At 32.9% G+C, this 25,978-nt stretch overlaps 3 protein-coding genes across 3 annotated transcripts; 1 reads left to right on the top strand and 2 right to left on the bottom strand.

Moving 5' to 3' along the window:
* Window positions 1–2,732: 2,732 nt before the first annotated feature.
* Window positions 2,733–9,582, bottom strand: LOC114739655 (uncharacterized). The gene is made up of 4 exons (XM_028927738.1): window positions 9,208–9,582; window positions 8,750–9,094; window positions 3,198–3,527; window positions 2,733–3,102 (listed from the first exon to the last, which is right to left on the bottom strand). Exons 1-4 carry the CDS (start codon window positions 9,523–9,525, stop codon window positions 2,749–2,751), a joined length of 1,347 nt encoding a protein of 448 aa, XP_028783571.1. The 5' UTR covers window positions 9,526–9,582; the 3' UTR covers window positions 2,733–2,748.
* Window positions 9,583–15,283: 5,701 nt separating this feature from the next.
* On the top strand, window positions 15,284–16,776 carry LOC114739653 (probable glutathione S-transferase). The gene is made up of 3 exons (XM_028927736.1): window positions 15,284–15,325; window positions 15,587–15,918; window positions 16,012–16,776. Exons 2-3 carry the CDS (start codon window positions 15,601–15,603, stop codon window positions 16,363–16,365), a joined length of 672 nt encoding a protein of 223 aa, XP_028783569.1. The 5' UTR covers window positions 15,284–15,325; window positions 15,587–15,600; the 3' UTR covers window positions 16,366–16,776.
* Window positions 16,777–17,567: 791 nt separating this feature from the next.
* On the bottom strand, window positions 17,568–18,687 carry LOC114739635 (universal stress protein PHOS32). The gene is made up of 4 exons (XM_028927719.1): window positions 18,425–18,687; window positions 18,179–18,288; window positions 17,955–18,073; window positions 17,568–17,809 (listed from the first exon to the last, which is right to left on the bottom strand). Exons 1-4 carry the CDS (start codon window positions 18,597–18,599, stop codon window positions 17,719–17,721), a joined length of 495 nt encoding a protein of 164 aa, XP_028783552.1. The 5' UTR covers window positions 18,600–18,687; the 3' UTR covers window positions 17,568–17,718.
* Window positions 18,688–25,978: the final 7,291 nt, after the last annotated feature.

The raw sequence follows: 25,978 nt of genomic DNA, 5'->3' as shown, positions 1-25,978 counted from the left end.
CTAACTATAATGAGTTTATAGTGTTCATCAAGATGACGAGCACTAAAACTTGTTCCTATGACACGTGTCAGCTTTTTGTTTGCCCAAAATATTAGAACAGAGAGAATGAGAGTATGTTTTAAAAAATAGGGAGGATGTTTTCTTTAAAATAATGGATGCAAGATCTATGTCATTTTATTGAGTTTAAAATGTGTACGTATTTATAGTGAATTAATTAATATTAAGGTGCTCAAGAGGAACTATCATACTGCACGAATGGCATGGCCTTACAAAAATCAAGACTAAGAATTATACATTTATGATAATAATTTTAAAGTGGCAGTGGCTATTATGTGAGGTTCCCTCTTTTGGAGTGTTTTTATGAGTGGGAGTGACAAGTTTACTTCTTTTTTCAACACGACGATCAAACTTAAAAGATAAAAAGATGATTTTATTGTAAAAAAAAAAAATCCAGAAAACCAAACGTATATTTTTATCTTCCTGTTTTATTATTGAACACGCGCCTTCTTATTTGAAAATATAAAAGTTACATAGGTAATTAACCTGGGCACTCAAAACAAGAAAATAATAAGACATCACACGCCCCACCTCTTCAGGCATGTAAAGCCGAAGACTTTTTTTCCTTTTTACCAGGAAGCCGAAGGCTAATAATACAAAGACACCCTCGTACTTTCATAAACCACGCAATTAAAATAAGAAAAATCTAGCAGACTAAAACGACAAAAGTGAGATTTGAGAAACGACAACAAACGATAAAACTTTGTTTATGATATGATGATCCAAATTAAACGGATGTACTGTAGAGTCCCCCACATGCCGTGGTTTCATCTTCCCGTCATGTTACGTAGGGCAATAAAAATAATTCAGGGTATGCTTCAACTCAATGAGAATTCATAAGAAAGCTGTACAGTTCATGTGGTTACTGAGGAGAGAGAAGTCGAAAGTTAGGGGAGTTGGAGGAGAAGAGAGAAACCGAAGGGTGAAGACGCCCTGCTAGAGTTTGTGGGACCGGCCAGCTTGATGGCTTGGTGCAATGCAGGACTGGTTTGGAGGTCCGTTCAGAAAATACTTTTAAATAAGTTCACGTGAGTCAAAATAAAACTCTCATTAAATACTTATTTTGTATTTTATAAATTACGTTTGAAAAGTTACTTATAAGTCATTCCAAACAAACTCATAAGCTTTTAAATTATCTGAGATGAACCATATTTTTAAAAATGACTTTAAAATATCAAAATTAAATATATGAAAAAATTTACTTGACCTGGTGGTTGAATCATTCAAAAACCACATGTTTACCTTACATAATCTCATTATAAGTACATGCAATTAGATATCAATTTTTCGTAATTGTATATTACTGTCATTTTCTAAGAGATGATTAAATCACGCTGTCCTTTTAAAATTATGAACTATAACTATGTTCATTTTTACTAAAATGTTTTTATTATCATTTACGTAAACTAATAAGCATTGAATATGCATCTGATCAGATAAAAACAAAATTTTATAAATTCGAACTATCTTTTTCCTTACATCACAGGTGGGAAATTTGAGACTAAATTTGTCGTACAGATATCATAATAGAGAGAATGGAAACTAAGTTGGGCAGTGGCAATGACCGGGCCTGTACTGCATATGCTGAAAACAGCGCCCCTGTACAGCCCTCATCTTAAGGGCGTGAAAGACCAAGCCCAATAGCAAGAGGAATCCCAATCTTCTTGACTAATAATCCTCTTTGACCAAAACAAATTAAGTCTAACGAAAAATACTAGTCTCTCACAACGTGACAAATTAATGTTCAAATTTCTGTTAAGAAAAGTGCCCGACAGTATATTGAATAGGATTGCCTCTAGGGCAAAAAAAATAGTCCTCTTTGGCACCGAGTTTCTGAAGTCTAGCAAGTTCAACTGAGTGGCAGTTCATGAACAGAAGCGACTCGCATATTGGTTTCTCATTGTGAAGAAGCACAGAAATCTCCCCATGAATTGGATTTGTATTGGAGTTTGGATCAGAAGATCAATTTTACTCTTCAGCCATTCATAAACATATGTCCGTATCTCCCACTTCAGTTTCGGAGAGCAAAGCCTCGTTTGTGGATTTGAAGCCATGGCATTGCTTTTTGCCGGAGATTCTAATATCTGTGTTTGATAGTTTTATGGTTTCTCGGTTTGAGGTTCGGTTTCTGATCTACTCTCTTTGGTCAGTTATGTAGGGCATGTTCTAGTTTCATTCACTCTGCTCAAGTTTTCAAAGCATCTAAGGGTGTGTTTGGATAGAAACCAAACCATGGTTTCAGAAGTGCTTTTACGGATTACGAAGTAAATATGTGGAGGAGATTATCTCGTTTGCGAAAAAGTGCTTCTGAAACCACGGTTGGGGATACCTAAACAGGCCCTAATATCTTTTTCTCACTTGTCTATTTTAAGAACCTTCTCAATCGCGACATATTCAGCAATTTTAAGGCAACACGGGATAGTGATAGTCGCATCAAATAGAAAAGAGATCCTCGTGCTTTCATGAAACACACAAGGTAAGAAAAATCTAGCAGACCAAAACGACAAAAATGAGATTTAAGAAAGGACAACAAGCAATAAAGTTTGATTTATGACATGATAACCAAAGCGAAGAACAGTCGGGTTCCCTTGCAAGAGAAGAGCCTAGTTACACGTATTTTTTCCCTGTCTCAATCACACACACGGATGATTAAGTAAATCGAAGATGGACTATGGGTAATTATGTGATCATCTACTTTGAAGCAGCGATGCTCTGAAAGCGAGTTTTGAAGAAGGCGAGGAGATGTTCTCTGGGAGGCAAAACTCCTTTCACAACTGGGTGGTTCAAAATCTCTTGACCCCACTTCTCTAGCTTTGGATATCTCTCAGCACTGTACAGATCAAGCCCCCCGGCTTCTTGAATTAGCTGCATCCAGAAAGCGATGAACAGAGCAGCGATGTCCAGAAACCCAATTGAATCTCCATTAAAGAACTTTCCTTTCAGCTCGTTGTCCAGAATTTTCAGAGCCTCTCTTGCTTCTTCTGCTCCCGTTTCCCTCTCCTTCACATCTGGGTTCCACGCTGCTTTAAATACCGCGGGCAACAACTAAAACCAAGCAAGAAAACACTTGTTTTTAGTGACCGATCATTCAAATCCTAACAAGAAAACAAAGAGAAGACGAAGCATAAGTGTTTAATCACCTTGTCATCGATGAACTTAGACCAGAAACGAGCCAGGGCTCTTTGATAAGGATCAGAAGGCAGGATGGGGTAGCCAGTCCAAGCCTCATCGACGTATTCAACGACCACAAGAGACTCACAGACGGGCTTCTCGTTGTGAAGAAGCACAGGGACCTTCTTGTGAACTGGGTTGTACTTGAGAAGAAGATCGCTTTTGTTCGTTAAGGATTCATGAATGTACTCATATTCCACTCCCTTGAGTTTCAGAGCAATCTCTGCTCTCGTCACAAATGGGCTTCCCACGATTCCGAAAAGCTTCACTTGTTGATTTGAAGCCATGGCTGGACTTGGCTTTGTTTGAGAATTGAGGATCCGATCTGGGGGGAATGGATGGGTTTATAGCACCCTGAGATAGCGGATCGGTTTCTTATATAGCGAAAGGGCGGGAGACTGGAGGTGAGTCGGTCACGAAGGAGGTTTTTTTGAAGTAAACGGTGATTTTAAAGTCTATAGCTTGATGGGCAAGAAGTAGTGATGCAAGAGATTACATCACCAATGCGAACGCTGAGAAAATGGTTGTTACATATGTGTCGGTCATTTTTTAATTAATTTTATAAAGTAACTTATATTTTAAATATTTAATTTTTAGAATATAATGTGCCTTATGTTTTTTTTTGGCCAAAGAATGTGCCTTATAATAGGATTAATCATATTCGACCTTTTTAAAAAAAAGAAATAATTGAATTCAGTAAACGGATTGGAGGGAGAGCAAAAGGAAAGATGAATTTGAAATTTATTGTATGGAAAGGTGTAAATGCAAAATGAATGACAAGATTGGGTCAAAGCTATGAATTAAGAAAAAGGAAAGTATTCAAATTCATTTGATTCCTGTGGGCTGTATTTAGTCACTGCAATATTTTAAAGAAAATTTCTTCCAACAAAAAAACTATATGTATTAATAAAAAAAATCATTTGATTACGTTATGGTCCTTTTTTTTTTTGGGGGGTTCTGTATCTGACACTCCGACCCTACTCCTACCTGCTCTGGCGGTTCTCGGCTTCTTGGTGAACAACTTTAGCGCAAAAAATAAATATAAATGCATAGTGATAGTGCGATGATTTTTGTCTTTCAGCTCATAGCATCTGCGCCGCCCATCTCTACTCTCCCTTCTAGACTGTTCTCAACTCTTCCATTAGAAATTAAAAGAAAAAATTTACAAATAAAGACCCCTTAATATGTAATTATGCTTTGAAACTCTATATTTGAAAATAGCAAAGAAAGACCCCGGTCTCAATTTACAAATATGAAATATGGGTGAAATATTTGAAATATTTCTCGATCAAATTGTGATTTGGTTTAACTAGAGTAAACTTGTCATTTCCCATAGCAACTTGTCCTTTAACATACCCTCAGTCAAGTTGTGATTTGATCTACTGAAATTGTCATTCGTTAAAGTGAACTTGTATTTCTTATAATCAACTTGTCATTTGGCTGAGGGGTATTTCAGACATTTCACTTACATTCATATTTACAAAAGTGATATTGGGTCCTTATTTACTATTTCAAATTTAGGTCCCAATTATAATTTTACATATTTAAGAGTCTTTATTTGTAATTTTTCCAATTTAAAAATAAGGGACTGGTTTCATTGATTTAAAATTTCTGGCAAAATATTAATCTTTTTTAACTTCAAATAATCCAAACACCCTTTATGTAAAAAAAACCTATTTTTAATTCAAAATCACGATTTTATTTAATGGAAGCATCCAAATAATCTGTTTCCAGCATTGTTCTTTGTGAGAAATGAATTTCAGTACTAAGATCTAGCACCATAAACAAGTTTTTGCCAGATCATTTTAACAGATCCGTATTACCGGCATCTGATCTTCATATGATCTGATAAACGACACATGTCGCTTTTTTGTTTGCCCAAAATATCAGAACAGAGAGAATGAGAGTATATTTCAAAAAAGTAGGGAGGATATTTTCTTTAAAATAATTGATGAAAGATCTATGTGATTTTATTCAAGTTTAAATGTGTACGTATTTATAGTGAATTAATAATTTAAGGTGCTCAAAAGACCTATCGTACGCCCGAATGGCATGGCCTTACCAAAAACAAGAGTAAGAATTGTACATTTATTATAATACTCCTCCGGTCTTATATTTAGGTCCGGAGCAGTAATTTTAAAGTGGCAGTGGCATCATGTCAGGTTCCCTCTTTTGGGGAGTTTTTATGCGGGGAGTGACAGGTAGTTTATTCAACACGACGATCAAATTTAAAAGACAAAATGATGATTATATTAAAAAAAAAAAATCCAAGTTGACCGCATAACTAAGACCAGGTAAGTCGTAGTAACACTCCAGTGAAAAATGAAATACTTGTTTGGGATGAAATGTACAGATGAAAGAATATCAAAAGAAATACTAGTAATCTTTTTGGTCATGTTACATTTAGCATATCAAGTAAATTTTGTGCAATTTATTTAAATATTTCAAAGCTAAACTATTAAATACTTAAAAAAAATTTTCAAACTGAGATGTTAAATACTTAAAAAAAATATTTCTAAATCTATTAAAAAAATTATTTTAAAATAATGGGCGCTAAGGCCACCCTTTCTGCTTGAGCGTGATATCATTTTTTTGTTATTGGGCCTAAGCCTCCTTCGGCTTTTGTACCACTTTTATTTGCAAGAATTTTTCTTGTCTGGGGATACTCTAATTATTTGGAATAAGTGCACTTTCATTTATAATATCCAACGGATTGTTATGAAATGCTATATTTTTAGTTTTTAATTGTAACCATTGATTTACAAAAATGTTAAATCAGAAAATTTAACTAAAATTTGATATAAATTCAGAAAACCAAACGTATATTTTCATCTTCATGTTTTATTATTGAACACGTGCCTTCTTGTTTTGTTAAGAGGCGTCTCCATATGGGAAAACATAAAAGTTACATAGTTGATTAACCTGGGTACCCAAAAAATGAAAAGAAAAAGACTGTTTTTTTTTTTAAAACCAGCAAGCCGAAGACTAATAATACAAAGACACCCTCCTACTTTCATAAGCACATAAATAAAATAAGAAAAATCTAGCAGCAGACTAAGGGTGTGTTTGGATGAAACCAAACCGTGGTTTGGAAAAGTGATTCTGGAGAATAGATTCTGGGGAAAATAGATTCTGTGAAGAATAGATTTTGTAAAAAGTGATTCTGAGAAGTGAGAGTGTTTGGATAGTTGTTATCAGAAGCACTTTTTATATATAAAATTACTAAAAAATAGATTTTATGATATATTTTAATTTGAGGAATAAAATTATTAATAATATGTTTTTTACCAACATAATTAATAATACATAAGATATACCCAAAAAATGAAAAGAAAAAGGCCTTTTTTTTTTTTAACCAGCAAGCCGAAGACTAATAATACAAAGACACCCTCCTACTTTCATAAGCCACATAAATAAAATAAGAAAAATCTCGCAGACTAAAACGACAAAAGTAAGATCTGAGAAACGACAAATAATAAAACTTTAGTTATGATATGATGATCCAAATCAAACGGATGTACTGTGGAGTCTCCCACGTGCCGTGGTTTCATCTTCCCATCATGTTATGTATTGTGGGCAATAAAAATAAGTCAGGGGATGCTTCAACTCAATGAGAATTCATAAGAGAGGTGTATGGTTCATGTGGCTACTGAGGAGAGTGAAGCTGAAAATTAATAAAATTTAAGATTTTTCTTAATCTGTATAAAATACATCAGAAGCACTTTATAAATAAAACTAGGAGAGTAATTGTATTCTCAGTCCAAAAAAAAAAAGAGTAATTGTATTCAATAAAACGGATTGGAGGGAGGAACCAAAAGGAATGATGAATCTGAATTCTACAGTGGGGAAAGTTATAAATGCAAAATGAAAGAGGAGATTGTGTCAAAGTTAAAAATTAAGGGGGTGTTTGGCAACCTCCAAACTATGGTTTCAGAAATATTTTTCCGCAAAACGAGACAAACTCCTTTATATTTACTTTATAAACTTTAAAAGTACTTCTGAAACCATTGTTTGGTTTCTATCCAAACACCCTTAAGAAACACTGGGTGTTACATATATGCGGAGGTCATTTTTAATTGATTTATCTAAGGGAAAAAAACAAAAGTTGTTGGCTTTAATTGGAATTTTATTTTTTTATAAAATAATAAAAATATATAAGATTATTTTCATTGAATTGTATGTTTATTTTAACTGTCGAATATTATGAAGAGGAAAAATGTTGTTAAAAGTGATTTGATGTGGTTTTAATTTTATGAAGTAATTTATATTACCTCCAGCCCCAATTATAAGGTATAGTTTGTAATTAGATTTTATAATTAGAACTAGAAATAGTATTTTGAATATTTCATTTTTAGAATTTCCCCTGTGACAGAATTAATCATACTCAACTATTAAAAAAAAAAGAAATAATTGTATTCAATAAAACGGATTGCTGGGAGGAACCAAAAGGAAAGATGAGTTTGACGTGCGCATATAGCATGGAAAGGTATGAATGCAGGATGGATGAGATGATGGGGTCAAGCTAGCAAAAAAAACAAAAAACAAAAAAGAGAGAGGATTGGATCAAAGTATTGAATTAATTTAACGTTTTGGTTCCTAAATATGACTTTCTCTCGGTGAACAACTTGGGAAAAACGACACATAAACAAATGATATTTCAACTTAGACATATTAAAATAGTCACTTGAATTTACAGAATACTAATTTAGACATAAGTGACTAATTTGGGATTTTTAAATTTACTGAAATAACCATATTACCCTTTATTTTATTTATTATTTTTTAAAAAACCAAAAACCCCCCACTAAACAGCCGGTCGTCAGAGTTTCAGCACTGGCAATGGCTGCCAGAGCTCCGAAGCCAGCTCTGACAACAATTTTTTTGAAAATTTTTATAGTTTCAGTAAAACAGTTAATAACTTTTGTAATGCTGTTAACAAGTTCAGTATAGTAGTTAATAATTTAAATAGTCTTTATATTTTAAATGATTTTTAATAAATACATAATTCAAAATAAAAATAATCTGACAACGAACATTTTTGTGTCCAATGAAAACATGTGATTGCACTTTGCGCATATCCCATTTAACTTTGTTTGTCTTTTTGTTAAAAGGAGTCTACGCATGCGAAAAGATAAAATTATATAGGCAATTGACCCGGACACTACCCACATTTTTCAACTACCAAGAGACCTTTTGCTTTAATAAATTATAAGCCACACAAGCAACAAAATAAAACGACAAAAATAAGATATAAGAAAAGACCACAAACAGTGAAACTTTATTTATGATATAATGATCCAAATCAAGCGGATCGTCAGGCTCCCATGCAAGAGAAAACACACCACCTGTACATTATTTTATTCCCACTCTCAATCACAGCACTGCATAATTATTATTACTATTATACATATCTTATTTCCACTCGATCGTCCTCACACAGTCACACCACTGGATCGTTCGCCATCTCAAGGATGGATATTATCGGTCATCCTTGTGATCATCTCTATTTTGAAGGAGCAACGATGCTCTGATAGCGATTCTTGAAGAAGGTAAGCAGAACATCCCTGGGAGGCAAAACTGCTTGCACAGCGGGCTCTTTCAAAATCTCTTGACCCCATTTCTCTAAATTTGGATATCTCTCAGCACTGTACAGGTCGACCTCACTAGCTTCTTGGATTATGGGCAGCCAGTAAGTGATGATCAGAGCAGCGATTTCCAAATACCCAAATGAATCTCCAGTGAAGAACTTCCCTTTCACTTTCAGCTCCTTGTCCAGAACATTCAGAGCCTCTCTCGATTCTTCAGCACCTTTTTCCCTCTCCTTCACGTCTGAATCCCAGGCTGCTTTGAATGCTGCAGGTAACAACTGAAATCAACCAACAAAAGCACTTGTTCAGTCACTGATCGTTCAATTCAAAGTTCATATACTGAGAAAACAAAACGAAGACAAAGCACGCAAGTGTTTGATGATATGATCACCTTGTCATCGATGAACCTAGACCAGAAACGAGACATGGCCCTGTCATAAGGATCAGAAGGCAAGATGGGGGAGCCAGTCCAGGCCTCATCGACGTATTCAACAATCAAAAGCGACTCACAGATTGGTTTCTCGTTGTGAAGAAGCACAGGGACCTTCTTGTGAACTGGGTTGTACTTGAGAAGAAGATCACTTTTGTTCGGCAACGGTTCCTGAATGTACTCATATTCCACTCCCTTGAGTTTCAGAGCAAGCTCTGCTCTCGCCACAAATGGGCTTCCCAAGAATCCGAAAAGCTTCACTTGTTGATTTGAAGCCATGGCTGTATTTACTTTTGTTTCTGTTTTAGAATTGAGGATTTGATCAGGGGATGATGGGTTTTATGGTCCCTGACATTGTGGATCAGTGTCTTATATAGTCCAAGGGTGGAATACAGTAGATGAGTCGCTCCAGGTGTTAATGGGATGTGATGCAAGCGATTGCATCACGAATGTAATAAGATTAATGCATGAATGTAATGATGAAAGTTTTAATCAATCTTGTTGATTTGATTTGATCGTTCAAATTTTCATTTTATTCTCAATTTAATCATTTAGGTTTCATGAAGTTATTATCACTTTACTTCTTTTGAGTGACATTGACAAATTTTCCGGAATCAGCTGCTCGGTTATTAACGTGAAAAACTGAAACTGTCGAAACTGTTGACAAGTTCTTCAAAATGTCGACAACCTGATGCTCTGGATTCATAATACGATAATTTCATGAAATGTAAAGAACTAAGATGAATGCGCAATACTAGCTTCACAAGATAATTAATCTGAGAATATTAAGAAAATTAATAATCTATATATATATATATATATAAAAGCAAGAAGAGGGCCAAAAAAAAGCAAGAAATCAGAAACAGAGTCAACGAAGTTACTACAGAGTATCAAGAAACATAAAAGAACTTGAACAGCATAAAACCAAAAGTAGTTCCAACAAAAAAACAAAGTAATTAAAACACAAACAAAAGAAGTTTCCCGGCATTGGCCTCCTCCATGGGCAGGATCTTGATCATGGAATGTTTATCTCTTGCATGCTTAGTTCACTTATCGTTTTAGTTTCTAAAATTTTATTTTTATTAGTTTAGTTTTTGATGTTTCATGAAGTTATTACATTATTAATTGCCAATTACATTATTAAAGTTAAAAATTAAGGAATATGAGTATAAAACTATTAAAAGTTACATATTTGTTTACTTTCATAGATAAACAAATCCACATATAAAATGATGTAAATTCATACCGTAATCTTGTAAAATATATTAGAGTTCTATTAGATGACATCTTGTCTAAGGTACTGTTAAATGAGTATCGTCTTCTATCAGAATTTAAACCTTAATTGACTGCAAGCGAGTAATATCTTTTACAAAATCTGACTCCCCGTTACCTCTTATCCTATATTTCTCTCCAGGGAGGTCTTGGGAAACGCCATGAGGCCCACACAAAATAATAAATAAATAAAAAGGAAAGGAATCTTGACAATATAACCCGATGATTTTCGTCTTTTCATCGAAAACAGCATGCACCGCCTGTATCTCTCCATCGGTCTCAAGCATTCTGAAATCCACGGCTGAAATCGAAACAAACTGACGGTTTGGAATGATTTTAATATAATTATTACCCCCAGGACCTTTGTTTTTCTTTTAGATAATCATGATGTCCCTTGTCATTATCAAGATTTATTTTTGGGAAAATTGTAATGAGATCTGAAACAAGGAAAACAATTGAAAAACAAGTATCAAAAGTTATCATTTCTACTGTAGGACTTGTCATTATAGGTTGTTCAGGTTGTTATTGAAATTTTTTAATAATTATTTCTCTTTTATGGGATTTAATTGTAATTCACTAATTCTCCATTTATTTTTTGTTATGAAATCAACCAATAAAAAAAATAGAGAAGATGAGAAATGGAGACAACAAAATAAGCAAATTATATTGTATTCCTTCACTACACTTTCTTTCATTTGCATTACAACACAATGATATATTCTATTTATAACGATAATCTCACATATATATTACACTTCGACTTAAATGATAGATAGTGGGTAATAAACCATATGAATATGAGTGGAGGGTGAGTTATAAGATTAAAGACATGATAAAGGAGTAGTGGAGTAATGAAAGATTAATATCTAGTGAAAGTTGATGAAGTTAAAGAGAAAGAGGAGATGGACATCAACTAGAAAAAGCCCTGTGGGACAAAAACCAAGTGCAAGAAAAAGAGTACACATTCACTGATACACTACTTGATGTTGTGTCATTAAAAACCTTGTTAGGAAAATCCAATAAAAAAAATCATAAATAAGGAAAAAAAGAGTACAACATGTATTAACTCTCCCTCTTGATAACATCAATTGATATCCTTGAGCTCGTAATACCTAATATCATGAACAAGCTTGTTAAATATTGTAGCAGGAAGTGACTTATTAGACATAAATTTTACCATCTTTTGAATATTATGAGACAAATATTCTATCTGGAATTACTAGCATGTGGATTATAAAATAATCTAGAATTCTATTCCAATATTTTTGTGTTGGCAAAGAACTATATCTTAATAGTAAGTTAACAGTAAATGATATGCCAAGTCATACATGACTGACAAGATATGATACGATACTTTTGGACCACGTAGTTCTTCATCACCTTCTTGGAATCTAACAAGTTCTTTATTCACCTTAACGAATCTCACAGCTATCAAAGTACATAATAGATGTGATTTATCTATAAAAAAACATTTTAAGACCTTTAGAGAAATGTCATTTCTTAAGTATTTAATTAGCAATCCGAGACAAAACTTTGTTCTTTTTAAGTCTTTTATTTCAAATTTTTTCTTGTAAGCAATTTATAGTTTTTATAAGCTCTTCAAGAGTTCTAATGATATTTATATCATCAACAAAAACTACATTTATGTCAAACTCATTTTCATGTTGTTTCGTAAAAATACATGGGCGAACTGAATCATTTTTATATTACTCCTTCAACTAATATTTACTTGGTCGGTTATACCACACACGTCCCGATTGCTTCAATTCTTATAAAGACTTATTCAACTTAAATAAGTATTGTTCTTGAAAACTTGAATTGTATGCTTCTGACAACTTAAATCTTTCAGAGAATTTCATGTATTTTGATCTAGAACTACAAAATAGATGGTAGTACTCCTGTTATTTTAATCTTCATAACATTTCATATATAGTGATTTTCTTTATATATGCTCCTGGCTTATTTTGGATCTTTCAAAAATTATCATGTAAATTAATGATCCTCATGCATGGGTTATAATAATATCTAACAAATGCATTTCATAATTGTCAGACTATTCAAATATGCAAAATTATATCCACTACAAAATAATATGTCTCATCATAATCATCATCAGACTTTTGTAAAAATATTTATTTCCGCATAAACGTCCATATATTCCATAAGAGTTTTATATTCCATGTGTTAAGATTGTTGGTCTATAGTTTTGACAAATTGAAATAATATTTTTATTGCGTTTTTTTCTTTTTAATTTTTAGCCAATTTTCTATCTATTTTATCGACATATTTACATGTAAAATCCTCTTTTTATCACGTGATATTATTATCAAAATTGTTGTCGATAACTTTATATTTTCGGTTTTTTTTTTGTGACATAATTTATTGAGATTTCTTTCTTACTTTTCAAATACATGAACATCTTATGAGGTTTTATAATTAGTTATCTCTTGACATGCTTTAAAGTATATGCCTCCTCAATATAACTTTTAAATTATATGCTCCTCCTTATTCAATATATTTATATTGAAACCAATTAACCTCTCATGCTTCCGGCTTGTTTCATTTTTATTTATACTGATTAGAGTATTTTCAACTGGAATAAGATATTTAAAAAATTTTATTTAGGTGAGTAAGATATTTTGTAGCATTTCATGGATGTAATGTTCGATGAACTCCTGGTCCATACTGATATATTTGAGGATCTATATTTAATAATAATGCATTTTATATGTTATCCTTTCCAACTATTCAATTTTTCCCCTTCATGTTGGAAAAATATTGTCAAAATGATGATCAACTAATCGCACAATAGAAGTCTTCTAAATCCATTTGCTTCCTCTAGACATTAATTAAAATCATGGTTTTATTATAAATTATTCATACAAGCTTTTATTCATTATCGTTTTTATAAATCAATTTTATACCATATCAGCTTCATCCACCATTGATTCAAGTCGACCCTAAATAAATTTAATTGAGGAATTATTACTGATTTCTTACCAGGCTTTGCATAAAGGAAAATAGTCCAAATAGTTTATTTCAGTGCTTTTCTTTTGTGAGAAATGCACTTCAGCACTAATTTATAGGCCCTGTTTGAATCAAGATCATAATTAATTATAAGAATAAGGTTTTCTTGAAAAGTATGCAAGCACATATATACCAAAATTAATTAATTATACAAACCTAAAACCAAACATATTCATATATGCCAAAATCAATTATGAACCCAAAATCATGATCATTTCATAAGAGTTGTCAAATACTCCTATGCATACTGAAGCCAATTATAAAATTGAAAAGCTAAATAATAGTATAGCTTGTGAGAAAATCATTTTCTTTAATTTATAATTGATTTTGGCATGTATAAGAATATTTAGTAACTTATGATATAGCTGTGTTTTTGGGGTTGTAATCTGTTTTGGCATGTATATTTGAATCGCTTACTATGGCTTATGTTATATACTGAGATTAGCAAAAATTGTTATAGTTAAATTATTAGAGCAAAGAAAATGATATATTTTAAAACAACGTGAGCCATGGTAAGCGATCCAATGAGAACTGAAATATTTGGGGGGAAAAGGAGTAAGGATTTTAATACTCTTCTGATCTCTAATATAGGAGCTAATGAAGAAATTAATATTAGTTATATATACAAGACCTATTTCACATATTTATCAAATTTTTTTTAAATTAACCCTATTAATATTTTTCTAACAATAATCAAGTACGAGAAAAAAGATGGGAATTAAAGAAGATGCTGAGAGTATATTAAAAAAATATATCATATTAACTAATTTAATTAATATTTTTAATTTATTTAAATAAACTAATTAGTTCTTATTTTAAGTTTCATAGAGTAACTCCATGACAAAAGAGAGAATGCAGCTATTGAGGAGGCCTCGAAGGTCTGCCTTCATAGGATACATCGTAGTATTCTCTCCTAATTTTATCCTTACTGAATATAACAAAAAATAGGTGAAAGAGAATAAACAACATATTTTTTTCTTTATCAATATGCTTATTTTGATGGGAAAAGGGCAAAAAAATTATTAATTTAATGCATTTTTATATGCCAGAATAAGGTACAAATGATTTATAATTAAAAATAGAGCGGTAAATTGATAAAACGATAAGTGGGCTACTCTGTTTATTTGGAGTAAGTGCACCTTAAATTGTGATATACAAGAGCTTATTTTGAGCAAGCAACTTTTACAGTCCAACTGATATAATTAATTATGATTATTAACTTACTCCTGATAAAACTGTGTCTAGAATATTTATCCTCCAAGGCTTTCATTCCATATACATTAATTTATGCTTTATGACTGAACATACATATGCATTTTAATTTTATTCTCCTTCTTGTCAAAACAAATGGGCCTACATGTGTGAAAAGATAAATGAGATTTTTCCTCACAATGTGGGTGTGACCAATTAAGATTTGAATTCTTGTTAAAAGTAGTGTTTGACAAAATCCCCAATAAAATTGCTTCCAATAAAAAATACATGTGTCTAATTTTAAAAAAAAAATCCCAAGTCATTGACCCGTGTGCGACTGAAATAAAAGAACAGGATTGCCACGTCCTCGACGCGTGAAACAGTGTCGTCAACGAAGCATTTCATTGGTGATGTAATCTCTTACATCCCTCCTTGCCTTCAGAAGCAAATTTGACTTTCTCTTCCAGAAATCCAACTTTGTTGACCGACCCATCCCTACCCATAGCTATATAAGAAAGGGAATCGCAAACCCAGACACCATACAACCCTCAAGCGCAGGTCTCCGATATAAGTCCCCAGAAAAAGCATATACTCCTCCGGTCCTAATTATAAGACCCAATTGATTTATTTGAGGAGATTAAGGAAGTAAGTTAAGTTAGTTATTTATAATAAATAAGTGTTGTCATTCCTAAAATATCCTTGCTAATTAAGTATATTGGCTAAAACTACCATTATTAGAAGGATTATCTTGAAAAAAAATGCATAAATATAAGAGACAAAATGGATTGGGGTCTTATAATTAGGACCAAATAAAAAGTCAAATGGGGTCTTATAATAAGGACCGGAGGAGTATATTAAATTGTCATGGCTTCAAATCAACAAGTGAAGCTTTTTGGAATTGTAGGAAGCCCATTTGTGACGAGAGCAGAGATTGCTCTGAAGCTCAAGGGAGCGGAATATGAATATGTTCATGAATCATTGACCGACAAAAGTGATCTTCTTCTCAGGTACAATCCCGTTCACAAGATGGTCCCTGTGCTTCTTCACAACGACAAGCCAATCTGTGAGTCGCTTGTCATTGTTGAATATGTCGACGAGACTTTTACAGGTTATCCCATCTTGCCTTCTGATCCTCACCACAGAGCCTTGGCTCGTTTCTGGTCCAAGTTCATCGACGACAAGGTAATACATAAACAAGGCTTTCTAGTATTTTGTATTTTTTTTGCCCCAGATATGATGAGTTACTGAACAGGTTTTTCATTGCTTTGAGTTTAGGTCTTGCCTGCTATATCTAAAGCAGCTTGGAATCCTGATGCGAGGGAGAGAGAGAAAGGTGGTGAAGAATCCTCGGAGGCTCTCAAGACTCTGGAGAATGAGCTGAAAGGAAAGTTCTTTAATGGAGATTCAATGGGATATGTGGATATTACTGCATTGTTCTTGGCTTTTTGGCTGCCTTTAATTGAAGAAGCTGGTGCGCTTGAGTTGTTCAGTGGTGAGAAATTTCCAAAGCTTAAGAAATGGAGTCACGAAATTCTGAAACATCCCATTGTGAAAGAAGCTTTGCCTCCAAAGGATGTTCTCATTGGCTACTACAAAACCCGCTTTCAGAGCATTGCTGCTTCCAAATAGATAAATGGATTCATCTTTGTGTTCATTACCGCATGTTGTGATTTCATGCCAAAATAAAAATATGCAACTTTCTTTTGCAACAAAATCTCGATCATGTGTTTGGTTTTTTTGTTTTGGTCGGGTTGTTATTTTCTGCCTCTTTACAACTCCCTTTAGGACGTTGTCTGATAAAAGTTCGTTATTGGAATCTTTTAGCAGCTCTTAAGTTAGACTTTTTGCTTTTGAATCTTCTTCTTGTGCTTTTTTTTTGTGCAATCTTCTTTTTTTTTAATTGCCTTTTCAGTGTATTTATGGGATATTCTGAGTCCCTAGTGTTTCCTCTTGATAGTCTTTGCCTCGTACCCACCATTTGTAGTGCAAATGTAGCTTCTGGCTATCCTCTTCTCCAGCAATCATTTTCGCCTTGGTTCAGTTTTGTTGCTTGTTTTATATTTTCATACGATTTATTCTATGTTTGATATGAGGAAATTGGAGTGAAAATAAGGGGAAAGAAAATTTTAATAAGCTTGATTTGAAAATCTGAAGAAATGGGATTTTGAAATTTTGATAAAAAAATTTACAAGATAAAAGAGGAAGAAAATTTAATTAAAAACCTTTAAACCAACTTCTTCAATTTTTTAAATCAAATTTATTAAATTTTTTTCTCCTATCCCTTTCCTTTCATACGCACCATTAGTGTTCATACGCTGTTTGTTTTTCTTTGGGCGGTTGGGCCTCATGAACAAGTTGCGATTATTTTCTAATGCATTTGGACAGCTTATCTGATGATGGAGCTCCAGTTGCATTATTCTTTGAAAAGAAGGGCAAACAGGACAACTTCAAAAGGTGGAAATTTGCAGCACCTTTGGATTGTGCTCAGACCTCTGCTTCCAAATAGATAAATGGATTCATCTTTGGGTTAATTATCGCATGTTGTAATTTCATGCAAAAATAAAAATATGTAACTTTCTTTTGCAATAAAATCTCGATCGTGCGTTTGTTTCATTTAAGACATAAGCAACTCTTACCATCTGGGGTCATTTCCACTAGTTTCTTTATGTTTTGAGCATTTGAGATATTTATTTTAGAATTTGGATCTACCAAAATAAAAAATAATTAGTAATGTGAAAATAAATAAAATAAAAAATCTAGCACATTTAGTTTCAATCTGGCCAGCTTATAAGATGGAGGAGTTTCAGCTGCATTCTTCATTGAAAGAAGGAAAAACAGGAAAATTTCAAAGGGTGGAAACTTGCAACGTTATACATAGAATAATCTCAGGATATGACCAACAAAGAGATGAGATCAAATACAACAAAAAGGAACATTCAAAGTGGCAGCCAAGTCCTAATTTAATGAACAATGATGTCTCTGCTACTTGCTGCTGCTCGCCAAATCCTTCACAACAGTCACAGGGCAAGACGCATGTGTCGTCACAAAGTTGCTCACGCTTCCCAGTAGGATCCTGTTCTCCCAAATAAGAAAAATAAAGATAAAAATGCATTTGACCCATACGTTATAAGAAAATTCTGGTAACAGCTCTAAGGAATCAAACATAAATTATAACATGATCAAAAGAGTGAAAACAGGGGATTGGAGAAATTTCTGACCTTTGGATTGTGCTAAGACCTCTGCTTCCCATAACCAGAGAGTCCAGCTTCAGATCTTCAATCGCATCCAGAAGTTTCTCCCTCGCATCACCCCAGTACAATTTCGCCACAATGTTCACCTGCACCATCATTTCTCTCACGGCTTGAAATTGTTCTTTCAGAAATCAAACGGAAAACAGAGAGTGAACTTATCTTTGTGGAAATGAACGAAAGAAAAGAAGAACCTCTTTCTGTCTGGAAGCAGTATCAAGCAAATCAAGAACTTGGGTATCAATTGGAACATCGTACTTCTTCATGATCTCCGGCTCTCTGAACTGTGCCAATGGGATCAGAGCTGAAAAAAGATGGAACCAAAACGAATCAGATCGAGCGCGAAAAAAACAGAGCATGAAGCAGGAAGACTTGAAAAGGGAAATCAGATTGCGTTTCACAGATATCCAAAATATAAAGCAACAGAAAAGAAAACTTACGAGCACCAGATTTGGCGTAGAGATGTTTGTGAGAGTCGTCAAGGGAGTTGTGGGTGACATGGATGATGTAAAAAGTGTCGCCTTTATCAGCCAAATTTTCAAGGGACCATTTCAGAGCATTCTTGCTGCTGTTTGAGAAGTCCATCGCCACACCAACTTTCCGATCCTTAACCATCGTTTCTCTCTCTCTATCTCAGTAAACACACACTCGTCTGGATGTGCTTCTCTGTGTTTGTTATAAGAAGAAGCAGAGATGATTAAAGAAAAAAGCAAACGCGGGATTTGGATTTAGCTTGGACGCTATCTCAGATCAGGTTATGCATCATTGGCCACGTGACAAGTAAAATGAAATTGTCTGTGGAAGACTTATTTTATAATATAAATTATATTATAAAATAAATCTTATATTTATAATCATAAAAATACTATTTATTAAGCTTTATTAATGACAATAAACGGCGAAGATATTAGAACAGAGAAACGAGTTTTGATGCTTATCAAAATCATATCTAGACTATACAAATCGAATTTGAATGGACTAGATTTATTTTTTTATTTTAAACAAAAATTTATTTTTTAAAAACATGATGGTTAAGAAATTACCTTTATTTTAGATTATATATCTATTAAAATAATTATTTCTAAAAAAATAAAAATAAGAAAATTAAACCTGTATTATCAAAATCACATTTGTGTGGTGCAAAGTGATAAATTAGCACGAAATTGGTTCTTAGGATGGGGTGCTTTTTACTTTTCACAAATAAGGGAAACAACCTTTTTCATACGCAATCGGATATGGTTAACCATTGTCAAGTGCTTTGACTTTCCCACCGCTTCTGAATCAAAGAGCCTGACAAATGGTAGATTATTCAGTAATTTTTGCTACCAATACTAGAATTTTGTTGATAGTACATTTATAAACATTTTTTAAAATCATAAGGCATGTCCTGATCTGTTAAGTCAGGATCAAACTGACCAAATTTTTTTGTTAAAATAAAAAAAAAATGTGGGGAAAGCCATTGTGACTGTGGGCCCCACACGGGTAGAAGGGAGCTTTGTCCTTTTTTACGGTGAAAAGAAGGGAGCTTTGCTGGCTACTCGTCTGGCTTTGTCCGTATGGGTATAAGCATAGTACGCCGCTGATGCCGCTCCATGTGCCCTGTCTCCTCCGATTGCCTTTCTTTTAAAAAGAAAATGATATTAAATTCCAACTTAAGATTTAAGCTGGCAATTATTAAAAAAAAAACTAATCTGGATGTAAATCGAGAAATCTCATTGAGAATAACCTTTTCAAGAATATTTTTTAATTAAATTTATGCAAGATTAAACTCACGTTCTGGTGTTTGAATGGCCATAACCTCTTTGATTGCGCGAGCCTTTTTCTGTATCCGCATGCGTCTATGGGGCCGCCATTGATATAATTTGAATTAACAGTGGGAAAAATAAATCTGAATAAAATTGATTTATACTGTTATAGAATATATTTTCTTAAATAATGACTTGCTTATTTGATTGATTTGGGACAATTAATTATCAGAAATTTCTTTGACTAGTTTACAGCTAACTCAAGATTTTATCATATAAATTCAATGGAAACAAGCACGACACATGACCTGATTGGAAATATCAATTTTAGAGAGAACATGTTGGCTTCCCATGCAAATATTTCTTTGACCTCTTTCGTCTTAAACTGGTCTTAAATATAAGAGGTAATTAATTAATTTGAATAGATTAAAGAAATAAGTTAAATCAGTTATTTGTAATAAATAAGTATTGTCTTTTCTAAAATATTCTTACTAATTAAGTTTATTGGTTAAAACTACCATTATTAAAAGGATTGTTTTAAAAGAAAATGGATGAATATAAGAGAGAAATATATTTGAGTCTTATATTGAGAACCAAAATAAAAATTAAATAGGATTTTATATTAAGAATAGGATATAATACTTTTATTTTTGTTAAGAAGGAAAAAGAAACGCCACACCTGATTAATACCGATATCGTAAACTGACATCCTTACCCCTATCCACATATGGATTCAATAATCAACCGCGGTTTGGTTGGTCAAAATTGAAAATCCAGTGGATCCATGACCCCTCGCGTTACTCCTCATGACGTAGATTTAACATTTAATATTATTTTCGATCTTAATTATAAGACTTTATTTATATATTAACATGTATTATTCTAAGACGATGCGTGCGGGGGTGGAGGAAGTTGCTGAGAAGTTTCCTCGCACGCTAGCTCATTTTTGTGGTGGAATTAAAATTATTTGCTAAAGTCAGATGTTTACTGAGAAATATCTCAGGAAGGTGCTGTGAAGTTTCCTTGCCTGCTCATAGCGGCCCTGATATCTTTGGTTTTATGAAACATTAGCCATAGAGATTATCATCCAATATACAACTGCAATGATGGATCTATCTCCATTATGTTCACTTGTTCAACTTCTTTAACTGAGCTTCCTTGGGCTGAAGAAAATAGCAGCTCTAGTGATAAATGTGGTCATGGTCCCATTGTTGACCCGAACATTCAAAGTTGGCCCAAGGTTGATCTCTCAACTTTGCTATGAAGATGAAGGCCTTTTGAACCCGCACCTTCCGCCATGGGCCTTCACATTAAATGGGCTTGTTCCTTTCTAGTTGTTAAGAAAAAAAAATGTTTATACAAATCACTCATCAACCATAAACAAAAGTTGGGTCTAACAAAACGAGTTAGTTTTTCAAAATATGATAAACTAAAATTTGAATCTCACTTCAAGAGATTCTTATGTTTAGTGTTTTATAATGTCTTGAGCAGGATATGGGAGTACATCCTTTAAAGGGAAAAAGATGAAATAAACCTGCACTTAGGAGGTGTTTGGAAGCGCCCAAAAATGCTTCTTAGAAGGATTTTTTTGTAAAACAAAACAAATTCTTTTACATATTTACTTCATACGCTGTAAAAATACTTTTAAAATCATGCTTTTAATTCTATCTGTAAGTTTGATTAGATGGCCAAATGGCATCTTATACTTTCATCCAAAAATCTATTAACCGAGAAGGGAAGTGGGCATGAATAGAACACAAATGAATGAAAGAATGAGAGAGAGGATATTGGGATAGTTATGGAGCTTTAATTAAGGGATAAAAAGAAGATCCAATGAGAGATGGGGCATATGGGGTCAGTAAGACGTCACCTCAATTAATAAGATCTGGGGGATTACCATTAATTGGTCAGCTGGAATTTATTCTCACATTCTGATGCAATCTACTTTGGTCCCTTTTATTCGCTGCTCAGATGACATGTCCAGGCTAGAGAGAGAGAGAAATATTAAGTTTTTTTTTTTGAGACCAGAAGAGAAAGATTAAGGTTGGAGCAAGTTGTCACAAACATCATTATTATTAAATTAATATGCACTTTATAATTTATGAGGCTGTGATTAGGACACGATTCTGGGACATTTGAATGATATTCTTCAATCTTCTTTGGGCCGCCCACCTTCATCCCTTTTGAATTTGGCCTACGAACCTCCATTCCATTCTAAAGTTATTTCCATGTTTGTCTCACATGCCCCACTAAAGTAAGATATTTAAAAAAAAAAAAAAGTCTTAAAAGTTGTTATTTTTTGTTTTAGAATTTATCATTACAGATTGTTCAAATTATTATTAGGACTTTTTAATAATTGACTTAATTGTGATTCTCCTTTTTAACTTTGAGGTGTGGTTGTTTTTGACAACCCAAGTTTAGTTATCCATTGGAGCAGACTAATAATTATTAAAAAAGAATTATGGGTGGATTTATGATCACAGACCTAAAATAAATTCGTAATTACTGTACATGAACTATTTCACTCAATTTTGCCGCATTTGTTATCTTAAAAAAATATTGCCTGTTTGTCTCGGTTTTGTTGAAAATCATAATGGCCAAAGTTATTAAATTTTTACTCAAGTTATACATTTTTCCCGTGAAATAATCGTAATATGTAGAGTTCTCTTTTGTTACGTGCGTGTTTTAACAGTTGAAATTCCAGTTCCATTTTAAGATAACAGTTGAATTATGGGTGAATTTGAAGCATAAAACATCTAACAACTAACAATCCCATATCATTCTTCATTCCTCGCAATCTTAAGATAATACTCGTCTGGTCTTAAATATAAAACCTTTAGTTTATGACTGGAGGAGTACACCGTATATGGCAATCACATATTGTTTATATTCTATACATATATATATGATTAGAATTTAATTTCTCCTTATGTGTGGCATTTCTTGAGTAATAATATGCTCTAAGTAAATATTTATTTGTAAAATTCATATGAAGCAATGCTATTAAAAAAACAGTGAAGAGAATACAAAGAAGCGCATGGATTTTTACAGTCTAGCTATATACGCACACAAACAAATTTTTAGAGAAATTTCTTCCATAAATATAAAAAAGGACCCACTCATTGTTAAAAAAAAAAAAATTTGGCCGGACATTGTTTTAAAACACTAATTAAGAAAACGGAATGTTCGTTGTTCAGTGAATTTAGCATTCGGTCCCGTGATTTGGGTTGATTGGACATATATTAATTCTTAATGAATGGCATAATATTCTTCAGAACCCTTCACGCATCGGAACAACTTGAATGAATCTGTGAGGAGATTAGATTTTGATATAGGACTGTTAATTAATGTATTATCTTTTTTAATATTACAACTGTCAACTTAAGATCAATATGAATACATGCTTCCAGCTTCAACTAAAAGGCAGTTTGGACGTTGAGGAATATGAATCAAATCTCAACAAAGATAACTATAAAGAAAATTCTCCCAATCATTTCAGATTTTGTCACAGCTTACTTTTGACGTAATTTAAACAAGTGACTAACATGCTAAGAATTATACCTCTGAGAAGCTTATGAAGAAGCATATAATGAATTGTGCTTAAGATATATAGATAAGAATCAAGAATGGAGATTTGTACTATGTGTATAGTACTCCTCTGGTCCTAAAACTAAAACTCATTTCGTAATGTAAATTATGCTACAAAACAGGTCGTATACCTAGGATCAAAAGAGTATTAAATAACTGGATTACATGTATTGCAGTATTCGTAGAGTTAGGGCTGTTCACGAGATGAGACGAGACCGTCCCGATCTAGTCTCGATGACCAAAAATGAGACAGGAATTCTCTCTTGTGCCCTATCCCATCCGGGTGCCATCCTGGTGCCGGTCAAGATGAGATGGGACTGGGACAGAACTGGCACGTCCCCTTTTTTTTTAAAAAAAAAAAGTTTGTTTTTTGGCATTGTGAGTGGGATTATTATAATGGGTTTTGTTTTTTATTTTATTTTATTTTTTAGTTCTCTAGGCTTAGCCCTCTTAAACAAAAACTCAAATAAATAATAATCAATAACATAATAACTCTAAAATTTATTTTTACTATTCCAAAAATCATCAACTATAAAAGCTCTAAATAAATAATAACCAGTCAACTACATATATGTTAAAAGCGACAAATATAAATATTTTGTATTACACATATTTTAAACATTTAATAATTATAATATGATAAAAAAAAAAAAAAATATTACTACCAAGATGGGATGACCCTATCCCGCATTCGGTTCTATCGGTTTGTCTCATCCCGAAAACTTTCAAGATGAACTAGTCTCGTCCCAATATGACAACCAGGACTGGGACGGGCCAGCCAGATGGGCCGACTTTAAACATCCTAAATAGTGTTTGGTTCATTAATAATTAAAAGGGTTGTATTAGTTTCACTAGAAATGTAGAGCTTGGATCTTAAAAATACAATCACATTAAATATTTAATGGAAGAGCTTGCCATCTAAAAATATACTATCTTTGTAATCTGAATTAGTCTGGATAATAAGAATTTCTTTTACTAAATAGGGTACATAGTCTCAGAATACGTAGGGTACACCAAAAAAAGAAACGTATTAGCAGGGTGTCAAAGAAAATAAATACAAATTAAAACGAAAAAAAATCAAGTGTAATTTAGTATGGGTTGAAGGGAGATTGATGTAATTTAGGTGTAGACATTAGTGATGAAGAATCAAAAGTGGGTTACATAAAGCAATAATGAGGGGACTATGGTTTGGTAACGAACTGGGATACGGAGTCCCCACGTCGGGTACCTACACAAAGGATATTGCCTCCCGCCTGGGCATTGTTAATCCACTTTTTGCCCTTTATATTTAATTTAATCCCATGAATGACCCACCTACACATCTAACCCTAATGCCAACACAACAAGGGTTCAGGCCTTGCCTTTTCTCCAAAGAAGTGTAAGAAGAAGAAGAAAAACCATTATTTTACATCTGTTATCGTCTGTCTTCCACCATACATACCCCATCACTTTCTAATTATTATATTATTCATTAAAAAAACAAAATAAGACAATCCCACCGCATTCATCTTTATTTTGTCCATAATTATTAAAGTAAAAGTAACCTATGACCCTCTTCAACCGTAAATTTACTCATGTATCTCTGTTATCAGATTTGCTTTTTATTGCTCACAAGTGTTTTTTTAATTGAGAGTACTTCCTCTGGTCCTAAATATAAGAACCATTTTGTAGTGTAAATTACATTATAAAATGAGTTTTATATTTATGATAATAATTTTATTTGAAACATGATTTGACACTAAATATAACCACGTCTTTAAATAGAGTTTAAGCCTTGATTTATCATATTGTGGAAAAAAATTAGTTGCTTTCGCTAAATACATATAACTCCTATTGATCTGTTCTGTTTATAATTTCTTAAAATTTTAAAGTTGCATTTACTTATCACATCTTTTTATTTTAAATCAAACTATGCATCTTCAATCATATGAAAAAAAAAGTTTTTAAAACTGATACATATATATATATGCATATATCAAAATTTATAAAAAAGATTATATTGTTTATTAGTCATGGATAATATATATAGCTGATAGATAGATTTGAAAACAAACTAAAGACATATTATAATGGGGGTAAAAAGGTAAGTGTGACCCAGATTGAAAGGTGGTATGTTGGTCAAAGGAAGAGGGTTAAATATATTGAAGTTGGTACTAGGTGCATAACATGGCATTGGGAACATATAGTCAAAGAAATGTTGTCCCATAAATTAAAAGGAAAAGAAGAATCTTCTTGTTTTTGAGTTAGAGAGTGTTCCATGGACAGCCAGGTTGTCAGTAATAAGCGCATAAAATTAGAATCTAAACGCTGCAAACGACAAAAGCCTCCATGCCACCAAACCCCATACTTCACCGCTAATCAAGGTCACATGCTCCTTCGTCTCCTTCTTCATATATAGATCCTTCCTTACCTACCTATATTATACTACTTCCGATCTTAAATATAAGAGCCAGTTAACTAATTTAAGTAGATAAAAAAAAGTGAAATTAGTTATAAATATGTATTCCTCCAGTCCTAAATATATGACTCATTTTGTAGTGTAATTACACCACGAAAGGGGTATTATATTTAGGACCGGATGAGTATGTCTTTCATAAGATATCCTTACTAATTAAGTTTATTGGTTAGAATTACTATTATTTGAATGACTATCTTAAAAAA

Source organism: Neltuma alba, unplaced genomic scaffold (genome assembly GCF_004799145.2).
Source record: "Neltuma alba isolate B1F8T4 unplaced genomic scaffold, ASM479914v2 tig00002863_pilon, whole genome shotgun sequence".
Classification (NCBI taxonomy): Eukaryota; Viridiplantae; Streptophyta; class Magnoliopsida; order Fabales; family Fabaceae; genus Neltuma; species Neltuma alba.
The sequence above is the reverse complement of the archived record's forward strand: the minus strand, read 5'-3'. Positions and strand labels throughout refer to the sequence as shown.